Genomic DNA, 19,137 nt, shown 5'->3' on the forward strand with positions numbered 1-19,137 from the left:
GCACGTGTCATCCCTTGTGTCATGGGCACCTACAACTCCCACAGGTACAGACATGTACATATAATTGCACATAACACACAGTGTGCATGATTCTGACGTTTCCTTACCCCTGAAGAGCTCCTCTGTCCCCTACCTGGGTGTGCGTCATGGAGGGGCACATGTATAAACACACAGCCCCCCACGCCATCTGTGCTCGAGAGCCACCTAGAGTTTCGTGTATTCTCTCCCTTGCCGGCCTAGCTCCTGACTTGGGAGTGTTGGGAGATTTGGGTTCCTGGAGTTCTGGGCCTGCTCTGTTGTTGCCTCACTTAGTGAGCTTGGCCTGGGCCTCAGTCTCTGGGCCTCAGTCTTCCCAACCGTTTGCTGGGTTGCTGGGCCTCCAGGCTCCCTGGGGAGCCAGGGTCAGAAGGCAGGTGGTGAAGGCAGGATCTAGCTGATGGTCCAGAGTGAGGACTATAAACTTGCTCCCTCCCAGGTTCCCCAAGCGTCCAGCCATGCAGCAACCTTGGCCTGAGCGCACCTAATGCCCCCCTGCCCCTTCTCTTCCAGGTGCACATTGCCCACCTTCACAGCAGGAAGGACTCAAATTGGAACACAGTAGTAGCCTGCCAGCCAATGTGACTGGTGAGCGCCCATCCATCTCATCCCGCCGTCCCCACGACCTTCCTCTGGGAGTGATCTGTACCCCGCTCCGCCTGCTCAGCTGAGCTCTTCACCTGATGTCTCCCCCAAAGGCTTCAACCTCATCCGTCGACTCAGCCTCATGAAGATGTCTGCCATCAAGAAGATCCGCAACCCCAAGGGGCCTCTCATCCTGCGCCTGGGGGCGGCCTCCGTGACCCAGCCTACGCGGTAAAGGCATCCATGCGACCACTGAGAATCAACACTGACCTCAGCCACACTCCTCAGCAACTCTGGATGTGGGGCTTAAACCCAGGGGCCTCTCTGTGGGTCATTTCATCCCACCCCCTGCCAGGAGTCAACCTGGTCTCCACCCCTGGGCTTGCGGGGTGTGCTGAGAGGCGGTACCTGGCAGACCTACCTTCTGTCTTTCCCTTGTCTCTGGCCAGCAGTGGGTGGGAACATGTCTGCATCCTATGGGCACTGTGAGAACACAGGATGTGGGCGGGAACCTGGCAAGAGTCATGTGCGTGTGTGTGTGTGCGCGCGCACATGCATGTGAGTGTGCGCACCATGTGTGTGAAGTCCAAACTCCCACAAGCCCCTGGGTGGTCTGGCCCCTGCTTGCCTCTTCAACCTCAGCTCTCAAAAGGCTCTTTTTTATCTCTTGCTGCTCTAGTCATGCTGAACCCTTTCCATCTTTTTTTCAGCATCTCTCCTTCCACCCTAGGCTCAGTTATTCACCCAGAGTATTCTGGGTTCATTGGAAGTACTTATTCAAATTGCAATGCAATAGCGAAATAGTCATTCTGGGGGTTCTTTGCTCATGGCTTCCCTGCCCCCATCAGACTTGAAGGCTCCATGAAGGCAAGCACTGCCTCTGTATTTTCACAACTGTGTATTTTTTTTTGAGACCAAGTCTTGCTCTGTTGCCCAGGCTGGAGTGCAGTGGCATGATCTTGGCTCACCATAACCTCCACCTCCTGGGTTCAAGCGATTCTCCTGCCTCAGCCTCCCAAGTAACTGGGATTACAGGAGCCTGCCACTACACCTGCCTAATTTTTGTATTTTTAGTAGAGATGGGGTTTCACCATGTTGCCCAGGCTGGTCTCCAACTCTTGGCCTCAAGTGATCCGCCCGCCTCGGCCTCCCACAGTGCTGGGATTACAGGTGTGAGCCACCGTGCCCGGCCTTCACCACTGTTATTCCCAGCAGCCAGACCCACACCCAGCTCACGGAAGGCACTCAGTAAAGGTGTGGAGAGTGAATGAATATATATGATGGAAGGTGTGTGCCTGTGGATGTCTTGGGTAGGCTCAGCAGTCCTGAGGGCCCACGGTGGGCAGCAGTTGGGTCCTCACTGGAGCCTCGGGGCACCCTCCCTGCTCCATCTCCAGACGAGTATTCCCTCGGGGCCTCCCGGAGGAGTTTGCCCTGGTGCTGACACTACTGCTGAAGAAACACACCCACCAGAAGACGTGGTATCTGTTTCAAGTGACCGATGCAGATGGGTATCCACAGGTGAACTTCCCCCGTGCCCTGATTGCTTCTTAGGGCATTGGGTAGTACCAGGCCAGCCAAGCTTTCATCCCGGCTTGTGATTTCTGGGATCTCCCTGCTTCATCCTGTGCCTACCCTCAAGCCTGCCCCCAGCCCAACAATACCTGCCTCATTCTTTCAGGATGTATAGCTCCTTGACCCCAGCCAGCTTTCTTCTCTTCCTGGGCCTCAGTTTCCCCTCCTGTGAAATGAACTCGAGGTCCCTGAATGTGCCTGTGCTGACTCTGGAGCTCTGAATCTCTGTCCTTTCCCCTTCCAAATTCTACCCAGATTTCCCTGGAAGTCAACAACCAAGAGCGGAGCCTGGAGCTCAGGGCCCAGGGCCAGGATGGCGACTTTGTGTCCTGCATCTTCCCAGTGCCCCAGCTCTTCGACCTGCGTTGGCACAAGCTGATGCTGAGTGTGGCTGGACGTGTGGCCTCTGTGCACGTGGACTGCAGCTCAGCCTCCTCCCAGCCTCTGGGGCCCCGGCGACCGCTGAGGCCTGTGGGCCATGTATTTCTAGGCTTGGATGCTGAGCAGGGCAAGCCTGTCTCGGTAAGTGCTAGGTCAGGCCCTGACCTCTGTTCCTGCCTTCTGGGAACCTGAGTGAGCTTCCTGGAATCTGTATTGGAGCAAGTCCTTCTGCTTAGAATCTTCCCCTGCTTTCCTGTTGCCCTCCAAATGCAGCGTAAACATATTCACCCGGCATTCAAGGTCCTTCATGATCTGGTCCTTATAAGTGTCTGCAGCATTGTCTTCCTTTACCTCTCTCCATGCAGCTCTGCTCTGATTAATTCCATCCTAGCCAACCAGCTCACCGAGTACTTTCACACTGCTGTGCCTTTGCCTACACTGTTACCTCCACCTGGAATGCCTTTCCTTGCATACTCATCTGCTGAGTAGCTACCAGCCCTTCAAAGCCCAGCATGAATGGAACCTCCTCCTCTTTTGTTCCTCTGGGCCTCCTCTCCTTCGCTCCTGTGCGCGCAGTTTTGTTCTGCCTTTGGTGACAGCTCTATTTTTGATGTCTCCCAGGCCAGCCTGGAAACACCCTGAGGTCACATCCTGGGGCGGAGACATCTCTGTGCCTCCTGGGGGGCCAGGACACAGAGCTATTTAATAAAATGAAGTGAAATTGATGTACGTGTCCCCTGCAGTTTGACCTTCAGCAGGTGCACATCTACTGTGACCCGGAGCTCGTGCTGGAGGAGGGCTGCTGTGAGATTTTACCGGCAGGGGTGAGTGGCTCGGCCCTTGGACTGCCCAGGGACACACTGTGCTGGAGATGAGGGTCTGGAAGGTGATGCCTGGAGGTCTTAGGAGGAGTTTGCTCCTGTACTGACCCTAGCCCTGCTCTTCCACTGAACAGTGCCCCCCAGAGACCTCCAAGGCCCGCCGGGATACCCAGAGCAATGAGCTCATTGAGATCAATCCACAGTCTGAAGGCAAGGTCTACACCCGCTGTTTCTGCCTGGAGGAACCTCAAAACAGCCAGGTGGGTGGGCAGGACAGGAAGATGCCAGCACAGGCAGGTATACGTGAGATACCCCTCCCCTGAGCTGACTGACGTCTGCCACCAGGGTCAGTTGGCCATGGGCCCATGGCAGGAGGGGCACTGGAAGCCCTCCCTATTTGTACACCACCCCTAAATGATTCAAGGAGGCAGAGACAGCCCACTGGCCACCACTGGGTGGCCCTGTGCCCACCTACCTATGGGTGTTGAGAGTGGTACCATCTACCTCTGGCACTGCCTAGACCCTCATGGATGCCATCCAGACTCTTCTGATGAGGGCAGGACTAAGCTTGTCCCTCAAAGGCAGTTTCTCCAGGACAGAGGTACCTGGGATCAGAGGTCAGGTCATACTGCTTCCCCACAGGGATGGCTCAATCTCCTGGGCCCAGGGCCAGCCAGTGCCAGACTGGTTTTACACCCAGCACCGTGGCCAGCTGCCCTGCCCACTCTCAGGTTCTTTAGAGGTGGCACGGAAACCTGGTTCCTCCCTTAGCCCCACCCCCTGGCTGGCAGTCTCCCTGCCCGCCTGGGCATCCTGCCCAGCCTTGGGCTGCAGGAACACAGGATGCCATTGATGCATGGTCCTGTTTGCTCTGACATCACATGGGTGGGTGGGGGAGAAGGAAGGGGACCTGTTGGGGCAGCCGCAGGGGCCTGAGCGGGCCCTCGATGCCCCAGGAGGTGCCAGATGCCAGGCTGAGGGCATACCTGGGGTCCATGCCCCCTGCCTGGGTACCCCTTTCCAGCATGGGCCCCAGAACTTCCCCCTCCTCAAGGATTTCTCTTCGCTCTGTCTGCCCAGGTGGATGCCCAGCTAACGGGAAGAATCAACCAGAAGGCAGAAAGGGGAGCAAAGGTAGAGGTGGGGTGTGGAGGACCCCACATGCCATCAGTCTGCCCTCTGTGCCCCTGTAAACCCCAGGGATAAGGTGCTCCACTCCCACTCTCCTCCCGCCTTTCCCACCTCCTGGACAGAGCTTAGGACATGTAGGTGCCAGCTCTGATCAAGAAGGACGGATGGGGGTGAGACAGATGCAGTGCCTGGCACTCTCTAGAGTGCCCACTCCTGTTGGTTTGGGGGTAGGGGTGTTGGAAACAGTGCTCGGCCTCCTGAGCTCCCTGCCCATTCCCACGCCCCCCACCCTTCCCTCAGGTCCATCGGGAGACAGCAGCCGATGAGGTAAGCCTCCCAAGGGACTGGCAGCAGGGGAGGTGCCAGCGTGAACCCTTTGGACCAGGCTTTGGGCACGGAGCCTCAGCATAGGGGTGCTGGCTGACTACACAGCTCCTGGCATTCCTTGGGGGCCTGATGCTGGGCCCTGTCTGCCCACTGCCTCTCCTTGGGTTGGGGGGTAGGTAGCCCTGGAGGACACTCCTGCTGAGTTGGCAGCAAAGGGCCACAGGCATCATGGGGAGAGCCCAGCCTTCAGTCACGGTGCCCTTGGATTCTGGGCCATACTCTGCCCCAGCATGCTGTGTGACCTAGAGTGTATTGCTATTCCTCTCTGGGCCTCAGTTTCCCCTTCTGAAAAACGACTGTGGGGCTGGGTGGGTGGGAAATGAGGGGTGAGGCTTGTTTTATAGGATTCGTATTTTCAGGGTCCCCTCAGATTCCACTCAAGACATGTGTGATGTTCTGTGGGCCTGATGGTGATGGAGGTGGGGAGGGCTCACTCCAGGGGCTCAGAATTGACCTCTTGGCCTGCTTTTCCCTTTCAGTGTCCACCCTGTGTCCATGGTGCCCAGGACAGCAATGTGAGTGAATGGAGGGTGTGCAGGGTGGAGCGGGCAAGAGCCGGGAGTGGACGTTGCCTAGAGCTGGCTTGGCAGCCTCCTGGGTGAGGACAAGGGGGTCTTTGTACACTTTCATTCTCACTCCCTGCCCATCTCCCAGAGCCGGACTTGACCCCCACTGCCATCCCCACCAAGCCAGGGCTGTGTAGAAGAAAGCCGGTGACCTGCCTTGTCATCTGCAGTGTGTTCGGGTTCAGGGCCTGGGCAGGGGGTGGTGGCCGGCAGGACTGGGGTGGTGGCTGGCAGGACCAGGGCCTTGGTTGCTGATTCCAGCTTTGCACTCCCCACAAGTTCTCCCCCTGCTCTGGTGGAGGCTTCCTGCGTTCTCCTAGAGGCCTAGAGAAGGGGAAGAGCTGGCTCAGCACGCGGCAAGGGCTCCCACAGCATTGGTTCGGGGCCTGCTATCCCTTTCTAGCTGGCCCTGGTCCAGCCTTCCTCTGGGGGTCCAGAAGGGCAAGGAGAGGGGCTCAGTGTGAGGCCACCTGGCACCCAACTGTGCCTCTTCCATAGGCAGCAAGAGTCACCATTTTTCTGTGGTCTAACATTCTGAGTTGACCTCCCACATTGGTCCACCAAGGGCACAACCCTGGCTCCCCTCAGCTCCAAGGCCCCCTGACTTTGAGGGATATCAGGAGTACCTCCTCTGCTCCCCACCCCCTCTTTCAATCCAGTCCCCCACCAAATCTGGTAAGGCTGATGGTCCCCAGATGTGCAGGGGTTACCATGGAAACCAAGCAGCCATGTTATCCCAGCAACTGGGAGGCAGAGCTAACCAAAGCCAGGCAGGTTAGAGGAGGTAGGTTAGACTCTCAGCAAATGTTACAGGCTGAGGAAATGGAGTCCGCTCGCTAGTTTGCCTGGGAGGCAGAGCAGGGACTGGGATACAGGCTGCTGGTCCTGCTATCATGCTGTGTGACCCTGTCTAAATTGCTTGACTTCTCTGGGCCCCTGGTTTTCTCTCTCTACTGGAAGTGTGATGCCCTCTCCTCTGTCCCTTCAGGTGACACTTGCTCCCTCTGGCCCCAAGGTGAGTCCTAATGGAGAACAGGACATTCCTGTCCTCTTTGGCAACCCCAGCCATTCCCACAGCATGTGACCCTGTGGCTGTGTGTTTATATCAGGGCCACCTAAGCCTGTATGTGTGTAGGGTGATTAGGTGTATGCGTGGTAGAGAAAGCAGGGAGTTGTGTGTGTACAAAGATGCTAAGAGCTGCCCTTTTCTGAGACCCTTCTGTGCACCAGGCCCTGGGCCAGAGCTGTGCACATTTGTTACCCTTCTGAACCCTCTCAATACTCAGCCTGCAGCGTGGGTGCTATCATTTTACTTCAGGGGAAACTGAGGCCCAGCTGTGCCCACATATGTCTGACTAGATGTGTTAGAATGCTTGTGTATGGGTGTGGCTACATGCATCTTTGGGACACATGTTTGCATATGTATGGCACACAAAGGCTGGAGTTGAACCCGTGTACCTGTGGGCCTAACGAGGCCACAGAGCTTGTGAATGACGGGGAGGGAAGCTATGCAACTGTGAATTAGGCTTGTATGTGCTGGTCAATACCGTTTTATTGATGAAGAAACTGAGGCTCAGAAAGGTGACATGACCTGCTCTGAGTGACATGCTAGCAAGTACAGGGTTTGAAGTCCGGCAGCCTGACACTCAGCCAGCGTGGGTTTCTGCCACTGTGCGTGTGTGTGTCCATACGCCTCCAGCTGTGCTGTGTGTGAGCTGATGTGCTTGGGTACGGGTGTGGGGGATGGGATACCCCCCTTGAGACTGTAGATTTGCCATATATAGTCTCTTGGGGTAGGAGAGCATGTGGATGAATGGGTGTGGAATCCACATGCTTGTGTGTGGTGGGGGGAGGGGCGGGGCAGGACACTGCTCACATGTGTGCGTATTTTTGTACCCATGTGTGGGGGATGGGTGGAGGGGGACAGGGGTGGGGAGAGCTTCCTCGAGGCTCCCATGTGCCCCCTCTGGTCCTAGCTTCCATTCTGGTTTCACTCTCAGGGAGGGAAAGGTGAGCGGGGCCTGTCTGGTCCACCAGGCTCCAAGGGAGAGAAGGGAGCACGGGTAAGTGTCTCAGCCCTGCCCGTGGCAGGACCTTTGCCAGCTGTGCCCTGGGGTGAGGTGGGATGTGAGCCATCATCTCATCATCCCAGCAGAAAGCCTGCAGCCTGGCCCAGATCAGGGGAGTGGGGTGAGGGCCAGGGTCTTTCTAGGGGTTCAGGTGTGGAAGCCCCTCTTTTCTAGGGATACTTAGGACTATGGGGTTCCCAGGCCGATCCTCCTCACAACACGTCTAGGGGACTTCCCCAGAGTTCCCACCCCTGATCCCTTGTTGCCTACCCTCAGGGCAATGACTGTGTTCGAATCTCCCCGGATGCCCCACTTCAGGTAAGACTTGGAGGTGATGCCTGCTTCAGGGCCAATATGGGGCCAGCCCCTGGGGAGGGGCTGTGGGCTTGGCAGCCCATCAGGTGACCCTCTGCCCCCGCTCAACACCATGTTCCCCTGTTCAGTGTGCAGAAGGCCCAAAGGGAGAGAAGGGGCAGTCAGGAGCTCTGGTGAGTGTGGGATCAGGGATAGGGCAGGGGTGCTGGGTCCAGGGTCCAGCCTTACCCTCCCTTCCTTCCCTCCCTTCTTTTGTCTCCCCTCCTCATCTCAGGGACCCTCAGGACTCCCAGGCTCAACAGGCGAGAAGGTAACAAGCCTGGATTTGGAGGGGCGGGTTCTAGGGAGGTCTGCAGGCTCTACAGCCATGAGCAAGGAGGAATTGGGGTTCTCTTAGGAGAGGATGTCAGTGGGCACAGAGCTGGCAGGACCCTCCTCCCCCGCCCTAGTCATCCTGCCTTGTCCAAATACCCAACTGACCTGGAGGGAAATGCCACAGATTCCCCCCGTGAGTGGCCTGGCTGGTCTGGAAGTTCTTCCTGTTGTCTACCCTCCCGTGGTGATTGAAGCCATTCACTCTCAGGGGAGACAGAGACCAGGGGTCTAGAAGGCAGTTGTCCCTCCCCCAGATGGAGCTGCCCAGCTGTCCCAGGCCTTTCCCTCATCCTGGTCACTGTGCTTCTTCCTTCCCCAGGGCCAGAAAGGCGAGAAGGGCGACGGAGGCCTCAAGGGTGTGCCGGGAAAGCCAGGCCGGGACGTAGGTGCCTGGGACCCCCTTCCCCACCACAACCCCCAGCACGGGGTCTGAGAATGCTGGGATTTAACCTTCGGAATCCAGCCTCCTCCCCTTGCTCACACAGAGTGGGGAGGGGCTGTGCCCCAGGAGGCACAAGCAGGGACAGAAAAGGACCTGAGCCCAGGCCTCCTTACTCCCAGCCTCAGAGCCCCGAACCTCTAACACCCTAAGGTTGACAATGTGCTGACCTCAGGGCACCAGGGTGGGCTCTGGTTTGGGGGAGGGGCGGGGAGGGTGGGACAGGTGGGCATTCACCTCTCCCAGTGGGTACACTGAAACATAATACTCACTAAACATAGTACTACTAACACTCATAGCCCAAAAACTAATGACAGCCTGATCCCGTAATCTCACATGATTAGCGTGCATGATAGCCAAGCCTCAGGGCTGTTTGTACACCCTCCCCCCTTATCCCCCGACAGGGCCGGCCAGGAGAAATCTGTGTCATTGGGCCCAAAGGGCAGAAGGTGAGTTGTGGATGTTTGTGGGGTGGAGATGAGGTGGCAGGGCTGGGGTAGCAGGTCTCTGATGCCCACCTTATGTCTGTGCCAGGGAGACCCTGGCTTTGTTGGGCCTGAGGGGCTGGCAGGAGAGCCCGGACCCCCTGGCCTCCCTGGACCCCCTGGGATAGGACTGCCTGGGACCCCGGTGAGTACCTCCTTGCTTCTCCTGCTGCTGTGTTTTTCTCAGAGACCCCTCTCCCACTCTGGCCAGGGAAAGAAGCGGGGAAGATAAGGCTCTGTCCCAGGAGTCCTGGCTGGAGGAGAGGGTGAGGGTAGAAGATCTCGCTGTGGTGAGAGGTCCCTGGAAACTTCCACTTGACTCTGTTTCTGCCCTCAGGGGGATCCAGGTGGTCCACCAGGCCCTAAGGGAGACAAGGTAAGCATAGATGGGAATGCAGTCACGTGGGGAGCTCCATGCTTGACAGGAGGAGACAGGAGAAGGGGCCGGGGCAGCTTCCCACAGGGGAAACAAGTCCCAGGGAGGAGGCGAGGCCTTTGGAGGAGGAGGCTGAGCTCGGCTTGGCCAGGCCCCTTGGCGGGGAGTGTCCTGTCCCCATCCCGGTGCTCATTGAGGTTGAAACCTTAGCCTGTGTTCCAGGTATAGGGATGGGCAGGTCTAAGTGTTGTAAAGACCAAAGTGGACTTTGCTGGAGGGCCCGAGCTCATTTTAGGGCCTTGTGCCTGGATGTGCAGAAAGCTCTGGAAATTTCTGTCTGTGATGCTGTGGTTTCCCTGGGGTCGCGCGGATCACCTCCTAACCTGTGCACAGTGAAGGGGCACACAGACGCCTCATTTTCTCTCTTCCTTTGAAATGACGTGGGTTAGACATGGAGGGCAGGCAACAGGAACCGACCAAATGGGACAAATGGCGATGGGGAGATTTGGCAAAGAATGTTCTGCCATCACAGAGGGGCACGGGTGGGGAAAGGGGAATGCACCGAGGTCGCATTGGCCAGGAGGCAACCCCCTTATCCTTTCTTCTGACCACAGGGCAGCTCTGGGATCCCAGGAAAGGAAGGCCCTGGTGGGAAACCTGTGAGTGACTTCAATCCAGTGGGGGAGGGTTGCTCTTCCAAGGCCTCTGGAGGGAGGGGCTAGGTCCTCCAGCCCTCAGTTGGCACACCAGCCCTCTGCCCTGGCACTGATGCCCATTGCCTCTTTTCTAACAGGGGAAACCAGGTGTGAAGGGAGAGAAGGTGAGTCCCAGGCCTGGCTGCCCAGATCGGGGTGGGAATGGGACCCCCCTCTCTGCAAACGACAGTGACCATCAAGGGCCCTAGGCCTAGGGGTGCTGGACCTTCCTCAGGGGCCCCCCACCCTTTCTTCCTCTGATGTCCATGTGCAATGAGTACATAAAGAACCTGGCTTGGGGGTGAGCTGGGTTCAAACCCTGCCTCCACCACACACATGGTTATGAAAGGTCTGAGTCAATTAGCTTGTCTCTTAGCCCAAGTTTCCATGTCTGTCAGTGGGACACAGTCATGTTTCAAGGCTTACAGCGAGGATGTAGTTCTGTGCCGCCCTGGAATCTTGTGGTGAATGAATGAGTCAGTTGAACAGGAAGCCCCAGCGGCATTCCTGCTGTCCACTTTGATGTTGGGGGTGGGGCTCTGGCAGACCCAACGTCTAAGGCTGGTATGTGCAAGAGGCCCCTTGCCTTCCCCGGGGTCTCAGCCCCACCCTGTCCACTTATTGCCTTTCCGTTCTGCTAGGGTGACCCCTGTGAAGTGTGCCCAACACTGCCTGAAGGGTTCCAGAGCTTTGTCGGACTCCCTGGAAAGCCAGGGCCCAAAGGGGAGCCTGGTGATCCTGTATCAGCCAGAGTGAGTGCCCAGGGTGACCACTGAGGGACCTCCCCCAGCACACAAAGAAACCTGGGGGCATGATCATAGAGAGGAGTTGGGCAGAGGGACTGTGTACTTCTCATGGCTACAGAGAGATTATGGGCAGAGAGTCTAGGCTCTCATGGTATTAAGGGGTCTGAACCACAGAGCTCAGGGCTGGGCTAGAGTGCCACCTCAGGTCTCCATGGCAACCTCCCAGGACTTTCCAGGAGACTCTAGGATGCCTTTTGGGCAAGCTGGGAGGGAGTCCACCCTTATTGTGAGTGAGGCTGTGTCCTAGGATTGGGTGTGTTTTGGGGGTGGGGGAAAGGAGTGAGCAGGACTGGGTGAGCCCCCTCTCTCACAGACCCCTTCTTTCAGGACCACCCGAAAACTGTCGGACAAAAAGGCGACAGGGTACGTGCGGGAACTTTCCACTGGGGTAACTTAACCTGGCCTCATTCCCTCCCCCGCCATGCTCCTGCTTGTTATGTGGGTTGATGAACCCTGCCTCTGGGGTGCTGGCCTTGAACCCTATGGGACCCCTAGGTGTTTGGATGGTTTGCGTGTGTGACATTGCTGTCCTCGCATATTGCCAGGGAGTTTGGGGGTGCCCCATCGTGCCCTGTCTCAGCCCACAAACCTTTTTTTTCCCTGCAGGGAGACCCTGGCATCCAAGGCATCAAAGGAGAGAAGGTGAGGGAACCCCGCTCTCCTGGTTGCCCTCCTCTGCCTACCTGGGAGTATTTCTGATCCTTCCTCTTCTTTACACAGGGGGAGTCCTGCTTGTCCTGCAGCTCGGTTGTAGGGGCCCAGCATCTTGCATCCTCCACAGGGGCCAGTGGAGATGTGGGCTCCCCTGGCTTTGGTCTGCCTGGCCTTCCGGTGAGTGACTACTTTCTCCCAGTCCAGCCCAATTCAGCCCATCCTTGCCATACTGGTGATCTCCTTGGCTTTTCAGATCCCAAGTCTCAGGGCAGGGATCAGGAGGGAGCGGAAGAGGCAGGTGTCCCAGGCCTGTCTCCTCGTCCCTCCCTCCGTCCCTGTGCTGCCCCAGGCTCCTTGCCCTGGAACTTCCTCTTAGCACCTCTGGCTTCAGTTGTCTAACTGAAGAAACTGTCCAGCTACCTGAAGGACACAATTCCTATCTTATGTTTCTCTTTCCGGTTGGACACTGGGACCTGGGGAGCCTTGGAGAGGTGGGAGTGGGGAGATGTTGAGACTCTGTCTTGGTTGTTTTTCAGGGGAAAGCTGGGTTGCCAGGGCTGAAAGGAGAGAAGGTGAGACCTGGGTTAGATGTCAGGGACACTGGGGTTTCTAGGCAGGGAGGCAGGGGAGGAGCGGCGCGGGCGGGGAATAAGGGTAATATAAACAAGAGATTCAGACGGTAAATTCACAGTAAAATTAATTTACTAGTGCTTTGCAGACTGGAGTCAAAGAATGTATTTCTGAGAGCCCTCATGTTCTGTAAGATAATTCCTTAGTGTAGGTGTGATGATATTCTAAAACTATTAAGCACATTCAAGATTACTTTATAATATTGACAATATGTAACACTTCTTTATTGCTTATTATGTGCCGGGCACTATTCCAAATCTTGTAAGTGTGTTCACTTGTTTTGTCCTCCCAGTTTTTATGGGGTAGGTGCTCCCTTATTCCCGTTTCACAGATGAGGAAACGGAGGCACAGAAAGGCCAAGTAAATTGCCCAAAGTTACACAGGTGATTGGATGCAGAGCTGGGATTGAGCCCAGGAAGCCTGGCTCCAGAGACTGTAATCTTCATTATGCCGCTGGGTCAATTTCAGTGCCTGTGTTAACGTATCTATTTATGATTGCATTGGAGACAAACGGCAGGCTTGAACTTCTAATGCAGTGTTACCCAAATGAGGGGTTCTGTGGGTGTACGAATGTTCAAGTGTGAGAAACACTGAAGTATGTGTGCAGACTCAACCCTAACAGGGGAAGCCCACGTGTCACATCGCATGTGGGGCCTTTGCACCCCCAACCCGCCTGCCGCCTCTTCCCAGCTTCTCCATCTCAGTCATCAGCTCACAGCCAGCCCCTCAAAGCCCAGCCTTACAGTCGTCCTCAGGTCCTCCACTCCTGACACTGTCCCCTCCTGCCTCTAGCCCCCCAGCGAGCCCTGACAGTTCTGCCCATGAGGGTTCTCTCACTCCTCCACTTCTCTCCATGCCCACCACTGCCATGGTAATCTGCGTTCCCATGGCCTCTCTCCTGCATGGTGGAACCTCCTCGGGCCTGCCCGTGGCCACTGCAGCCCTGCAGCAGTCCAGTTTTCATCTGGTTTTTTTTTTTTGAGACGGAGTCTCACTCTGTTGCCCAGGCTGGAGTGCAGTGGCATGATCGCTGCTCACTGCAACCTTCGTCTCCCAGGTTCAAGCGATTCTCCTGCCTCAGCCTCCCGATTTGCTGGGATTACAGCCGTGCACCACCACACTCAGCTAATTTTTGTAGTTTTCGTAGAGACGGGGTTTTGCCATGTTGGCCACGCTGGTCTCAAACTCCTGACCTCAAGTGATCTACCCTCCTTGGCCTCCCAAAGTGCTGGGATTACAGGTGTGAGCCATCGTGCCTGGCCTTCATCCAGTAGTTTAATGTGGCTTTGTAGAATAATCAGTATTTCCCTCCTTACAGTCCCTCTGTGACTTACTTTCTACCATAGCTCTGCTGTGCCTCACAGGACCCCGGATGCCCCAGCCCCCATCCTTCCCACATTCATCCACTTCTTCCCCTTCTCTTCTGGTTTACCGTGCTTCAGCCATGTGAACCTTCTTTCCATTATGGAATATGTCTGGACTACTCCCACCTGTCAGATTTTGTACTTGTGGTTCCCACTAGAAACATCTAGAATGTTTTTCCTTTCTACCCTCCCCCTATCCTTTCATTGGATGACCTTATTCTCATTCTTCTGGTAATAATCAGGGTTAACACCTCTCTGACCACCTCCACTTACTCTGTCTCATCACCTTGTTGATTTCCTTCATAGTACTCACCATTGTTTAAAATGATTTAGAAAGTTCTGCATGTGCAAGCTCAACAGGCATTACTGTTTGTGCTGCTCACTGCTGTCTACCCACTGCCTCAGCCCAGTGCTCCGTGTATAAAGGTGTCCAATGAAAGGCTGTTGGAAAAATGCATTCATGATTTTTGTGTTCTGAGCCAGGGCTGAGGGTGGACTGGATTCCATGAGGTGAGGCTGGGAGCAGAAATAGGGCTTCTAGCCCCTGGCTGGTCACAGACTCCCTTGGGGACCTTGGAGAAAGCCCTCTTCCTCTCTGGACGTGAGAGGGTAGTCTGGACATCCAAAGGGGCTGCTTTTATAGTTTTGGGTTTGCAATTGCTCTGGCACCTAGACTGCATCCCCTCTTCAATCATGGCTTTTGTGCTTTCTCTCAGGGTAACTTCGGGGAGGCAGGGCCAGCTGGCAGTCCAGTAAGTATGTTTGGGATGGCAACAGCTTGGGAGAGGACAAGGTGGGAGGGGCTGACAGGCATGGCCTCGGCAGCTGCTGGGCATTACATGGAGCGTCTTAACATGCAGGGGCCACCAGGACCAGTGGGACCAGTAGGCATCAAAGGGGCGAAGGTGAGTCTGGGGACATTCTCTGTGCTGCAGCCTGGGTGAGCTTCCTAGACAGACACTCGTTTTGCTCGACTTCAAACCCTCTGGGGCTCCTTGCTGTCTGTTAGGCAGAGTCTGACTCCTTGGCAAAGCACGAGACCCCTGATCACTCAGCTCCACCTTTGTTTCTTTCCTGTTCTCCCTTCATCTTTCCTGAGATAACCCCTCACCCAGCAGAGGTGCAGTGTCAGACCCAGTGACATTCCCCAGCCCTAGATTCCAAACCTGGCTCAAATGCACTAGGGCCTGGAGGACCCCCTAACCCAATGTCCTTGCCTGGCAGGGGGAGCCCTGTGAGCCGTGTCCAGCCCTGTCCAACCTTCAGGATGGGGATGTCCGTGTGGTGGCCTTGCCTGGCCCATCCGGAGAGAAGGGGGAACCTGGGCCTCCAGGCTTTGGCTTGCCAGGAAAACAGGTGAGGTGGGATATAGGCAGGGGCCTCTGGAGGGGGATGCAGGCAGGGCTTAGGACAGGGGAGGGGTCCTGCCTGGGTCTCTTGACTCCCTGGGCAGTTGGGGGTAGTGGGGAGGGTGTGGCGGGGTCAGAGCCTCTGTCTCCAGAAGGAGCTGCCCTCACAGGTCTCTGCCCTTTATCCTGGGACAGAGTATGTCAGAGTGGGCAGAAAGAGCGCCATCCTAGGACCAGAGAGACCTGGGTTCCAATCTTAGCTTTGCCTCTTACTAAGTCTTTGACTTGAGCAAGTCACTTCTCTCCACCTCTGTTTCTTGCACAGAGTAAAGCCTAGTAATGACATGTGTGAAGTGCTTAGCAGCACACCATGGGCACTGGGGAAATGGCAGTTACCACTGTGGTTATTATCACTGTTACTGCTTTCATAGTAATGGCCAGCACTGCCACAGTGGACACTATGTGCCAGGCACTGCTGCACACGACATATTCACTTGTCTAACCTCACAGGATCCTTATAGGGCAGAAGCCTATACTATTTTTATCATCCCCATTTGACAGCTGAAGAAACTGAGGTACAGAGATAGATGAGCTAATTTGCCCATGTCACCCAGGCAAGGAGTCTGGCACAAATCTCTCCTCTGACCCTGGGCAATAATGCTTCACTAGCACGAAAGCAGAGATTTGGTTTTGTTTATTTACTGTTGTATGCCCCAAACTGATGTGGTGCCAGGCACTTCAGGGTGGCTGGTATGAGTGAGCGGGTGCTGGAAATTCTTTCTCTTCAGGGCAAGGCTGGAGAGCGTGGACTGAAGGGGCAGAAGGTGAGAGGGCCTCTGTGGGCATGGGGGTGGGCACAGCATCCTCTCAGATCCCCTCCTTGCCTCCTTTTCCTCCTTCCCTAGCCCTGAACCCTCAGCCCCAGCAAAGGACCGTGAGTCAGCCTTGCCTTCCTTGAACTCCGCTCCTTACAGGGTGATGCTGGGAATCCCGGAGACCCTGGAACGCCGGGAACCACAGGGCGGCCAGGACTGTCAGGAGAGCCTGGAGTTCGAGGCCCTGCGGGGCCAAAAGGAGAAAAGGTTAGTCAGGTGGGGTGGTTGGGGTCAGGGGAGTTTGCTGCATAAAAAAATCAGGTGGCGCACCAGTGAGGGAAGGACTGCAGGGCCAGCTGGGGCCTTAACGGCTGTCAGAGTCACTGAGTGGAGGCTCCTCGGGGCTTCTCCTCTGCTAGGAGTGTCAGGGGCCTGTTTTGATTTCCCAGGCTGAGGTGGGAGCATTCAAGGGGCAGAGTGTTCAGAGGGGTGCAGGGTATCCTGGCCTGGGTGCCAGCGCTGGCTCATGGGCTCCAGGCTGTACCCATCTTTGACCAGGGTGATGGCTGCACTGCCTGCCCCAGCCTGCAGGGGACAGTGACAGATGTGGCAGGACGGCCTGGGCAGCCCGGCCCCAAAGGAGAACCGGGTCCCGAAGGCGTGGGCCGACCTGGTAAACCCGTGAGTTGCCTGCCCTCTGGCCCTTCCCTGCCTGGGCTTTGCCTCCTCTCCCTTCTGTCCCCCTTTCCCCTGCAGGGACTCCATGGGCCACCTTGTGCCTTTTAGGGCCAACCCGGTCTACCAGGAGTTCAAGGGCCCCCAGGTCTGAAGGGCATGCAGGTATGTGTGAGTCTTGGGGCCCTGGGCTGCAGCTATGTGAGGGCAAGGGGTGGGATAGACCGATCCATGGGGGCAGTGGGCCTGGAGTGGGAAATGGAGGCAGGGTGCAGGGCAGGGAGAAGCTGGGGGAGAAGGGGCTGGGGAGAAGGGTGAAGGGTGACTGGGGAACCTCGAGCCAGGGACTGTCCTTCTGCCTCTTCAGGGAGAGCCAGGGCCTCCAGGAAGGGGAGTCCAGGGACCCCAGGTGAGTCTCTAGCCTTGCCTTTGCCTGTCCCCTCAACACTTCTATTAGCCAACTACCTAATTCCATCCACTCCCAAACTGCAGGGCTCTGCCTGCCCCCAGATGCACAGGACTTAGTTCTGGGACCAGGAGTCAGGCCATAACCCTGGCCTGCTGTTGCTTCTGTCAGGGACTTGCCTTTGACCCCAGCCTCTCTGACCCTCAGGGTCTCCTTGGGGAGCTCTTCTGAATTTGGGCTGGTAGATGCCCCACCCAGACCAGGTCTGCCGGTGTGGCAGGGCCAGAGGAACAGGTTGGCTGTGGCTGCTGTGTGCTAATCTGCCCTTTCTGACTTGCAGGGGGAGCCTGGAGCCCCGGGTTTGCCTGGCATTCAGGTACGTCTGCCTGAGTCCTGGAGGAGGATAGCAGGCGAGAGGGCCATTCTAGGATATGGGTTAACTAACTGTGCTTCCATCTGCAGGGACTTCCGGGACCTCGGGGACCACCTGGCCCCACTGGAGAGAAGGGTGCCCAGGTGAGCTTCTGCCTCCATGGGCATTGGGCCTGCAGTATTCCAGAGTGTCCCAGCAGCAGGCACAGGGGACACAGGGGCCAAGTGCTGCCTATCAGAGGGCTGCCTAAGACCTGTCGGGATGTGTCTTACCTGCTGAGTTGTAGCTGGCTTCCAATTCTGCCCCTGCAACCTTTGTACCCTCTCTTACACAGGGATCTCCAGGGGTGAAAGGAGCCACCGGACCCGTGGGACCTCCTGGGACCAGTGTCTCTGGGCCTCCAGTAAGTCTTCTCTGTGCTCCATTCTGGTGGTGTTGCTGGAACCAAGGATGTTTCTGCTGGGAAGAGGGCATGGAGCTGACCCTGCCCATCCCAGCAGCACAGGGCATGGGAGGAGAGAGGCCTCAGCCCAGCCTCAGACAAGGAAGACCTCACTCCTTTAAGGGAATGCTTGAATAATACAATAATGTTCACCACCATTTTTTGAGCAGTGATCATGCTGAGGTCCTGTGCTAAGCTCTAAACACAGAAATTCATGTCATCCTCACATCAGCCCTGTAAGGGAACTCACTTCATAGATCAGGAAATTGAAGGTCAGAGGGTGAGGAGGCAGAGCCACGGACTTCAACCTAGGCCTGTCTGACTCAAAGCCCATCCCTAGTCATTAGGGACATGTGAACCGGTGCTGCCCAGTACAACTATCTATGAGGATGGAAACGCTGTGTTCGGCACAACCACAGGTGGCTGTTGAGCGCACCTGAAATGCAGCTAGTGTGACTGAGGAACTCAATTTTAAGTGACATTTAATTTTAATTAATTTAAATTTAAATAGCCCCATGTGGCTATGGACTACGGTATCAGACAGCACAGATCCAGACCAGCAACTACTTCCAGTGTAATTGGAAAGACCTTCCCTTTGTACTATTCCCCCAGTGGCTCCCGTGTTTTAAAAGACGTGTCTATTGAACAAATTGCACGGATTAAGTAATCATAAGTGCATTTTCTCATTTTTAGTCATCAAAGACCTGTGTAGTCGTCAGCTTCTACTCCACATGAACCTGCTAGAATTTTACCAGATAATCTAATTGCAGCCTAAATCAAAGGCATGCTACCTTTCAGCCAGTCTGTTCCATGCCAGGTGGTGGGCAAATGTGTAATTTGTCTTGGGCTTTTGTTAATGTTAAAAATAGCCCAGTGAACTGTATCCTCTTCTATCTTTGCGGATCCCTGAAGAAATTCTAGTTCCAGTTTGGGATTCACTGATAGGAGAGTGCACCAACGTCCAAAGCGGGCGGGGACTCGCCCAAGTCCACACAGCCAGTCTCTATTGCCCCGCAGAGCTGGACAGCCAGGATTCCTGCCTGTCCCAGGGAGCCCCAGGGCAGAATGAAAGACGTGGGCCAGGTCCTCAGGGAGCTTCAAGTCCCAAGTGTGAAGGTGGAGGAGCCCACATGAAGGAGTTATGGGAACGCCCTGTGTGGCCAGGCTGGCCTCTCCTGGCCTGAGCAGACTCCATGCCATTGTCCAAGCTGCTTGCCTTTCCAGGAGAATGTTCCAGACCTCTCCTCATGCTGAATTCCATCCAGCAGGCTTCTCGTCCTCAGCCGCACACTTGCTAGGGGTGTGACCTTAGGCAAGTGACAGCTTCTCAAAGTCTCCAGTTTTTTGTGGATAAAAAAGGGGCTGAAATCCCCTTCTCCCAGTTAGG

General features: G+C 56.0%; 1 protein-coding gene across 8 annotated transcripts in view; it reads left to right on the top strand.

Moving 5' to 3' along the window:
• The window catches only part of COL16A1 (collagen type XVI alpha 1 chain), a 51,467-nt gene that overhangs the window by 3,358 nt on the left and 28,972 nt on the right, over positions 1-19,137 (top strand). For 4 of the 8 annotated variants that reach the window (XM_077964889.1, XM_077964892.1, XM_028836737.2 and 1 more), the window contains 36 exons: positions 550-624; positions 735-852; positions 2,019-2,142; positions 2,452-2,718; positions 3,321-3,401; positions 3,533-3,658; positions 4,479-4,532; positions 4,830-4,856; positions 5,396-5,514; positions 6,471-6,497; positions 7,483-7,545; positions 7,828-7,869; positions 7,995-8,039; positions 8,141-8,176; positions 8,561-8,623; positions 9,085-9,129; positions 9,215-9,310; positions 9,503-9,541; positions 10,156-10,200; positions 10,335-10,361; positions 10,878-10,988; positions 11,370-11,405; positions 11,649-11,684; positions 11,763-11,873; positions 12,233-12,268; positions 14,407-14,442; positions 14,551-14,595; positions 14,915-15,046; positions 15,828-15,863; positions 16,014-16,121; positions 16,413-16,535; positions 16,641-16,694; positions 16,897-16,938; positions 17,276-17,311; positions 17,398-17,451; positions 17,643-17,711. In XM_077964889.1, the coding sequence (XP_077821015.1) occupies positions 5,440-5,514; positions 6,471-6,497; positions 7,483-7,545; positions 7,828-7,869; positions 7,995-8,039; positions 8,141-8,176; positions 8,561-8,623; positions 9,085-9,129; positions 9,215-9,310; positions 9,503-9,541; positions 10,156-10,200; positions 10,335-10,361; positions 10,878-10,988; positions 11,370-11,405; positions 11,649-11,684; positions 11,763-11,873; positions 12,233-12,268; positions 14,407-14,442; positions 14,551-14,595; positions 14,915-15,046; positions 15,828-15,863; positions 16,014-16,121; positions 16,413-16,535; positions 16,641-16,694; positions 16,897-16,938; positions 17,276-17,311; positions 17,398-17,451; positions 17,643-17,711 (1,668 nt within the window). In that variant the 5' untranslated portion in view covers positions 550-624; positions 735-852; positions 2,019-2,142; ... (4 more) ...; positions 4,830-4,856; positions 5,396-5,439. The remainder of the gene's footprint in view (positions 1-549; positions 625-734; positions 853-2,018; positions 2,143-2,451; positions 2,719-3,320; positions 3,402-3,532; positions 3,659-4,478; positions 4,533-4,829; positions 4,857-5,395; positions 5,515-6,470; positions 6,498-7,482; positions 7,546-7,827; positions 7,870-7,994; positions 8,040-8,140; positions 8,177-8,560; positions 8,624-9,084; positions 9,130-9,214; positions 9,311-9,502; positions 9,542-10,155; positions 10,201-10,334; positions 10,362-10,877; positions 10,989-11,369; positions 11,406-11,648; positions 11,685-11,762; positions 11,874-12,232; positions 12,269-14,406; positions 14,443-14,550; positions 14,596-14,914; positions 15,047-15,827; positions 15,864-16,013; positions 16,122-16,412; positions 16,536-16,640; positions 16,695-16,896; positions 16,939-17,275; positions 17,312-17,397; positions 17,452-17,642; positions 17,712-19,137) is intronic. The other 4 variants (XM_015133782.3, XM_015133791.3, XM_028836733.2 and 1 more) reach the window with 1 other exon arrangement.

Source organism: Macaca mulatta, chromosome 1, assembly GCF_049350105.2.
Source record: "Macaca mulatta isolate MMU2019108-1 chromosome 1, T2T-MMU8v2.0, whole genome shotgun sequence".
Taxonomy (NCBI): domain Eukaryota; kingdom Metazoa; phylum Chordata; class Mammalia; order Primates; family Cercopithecidae; genus Macaca; species Macaca mulatta.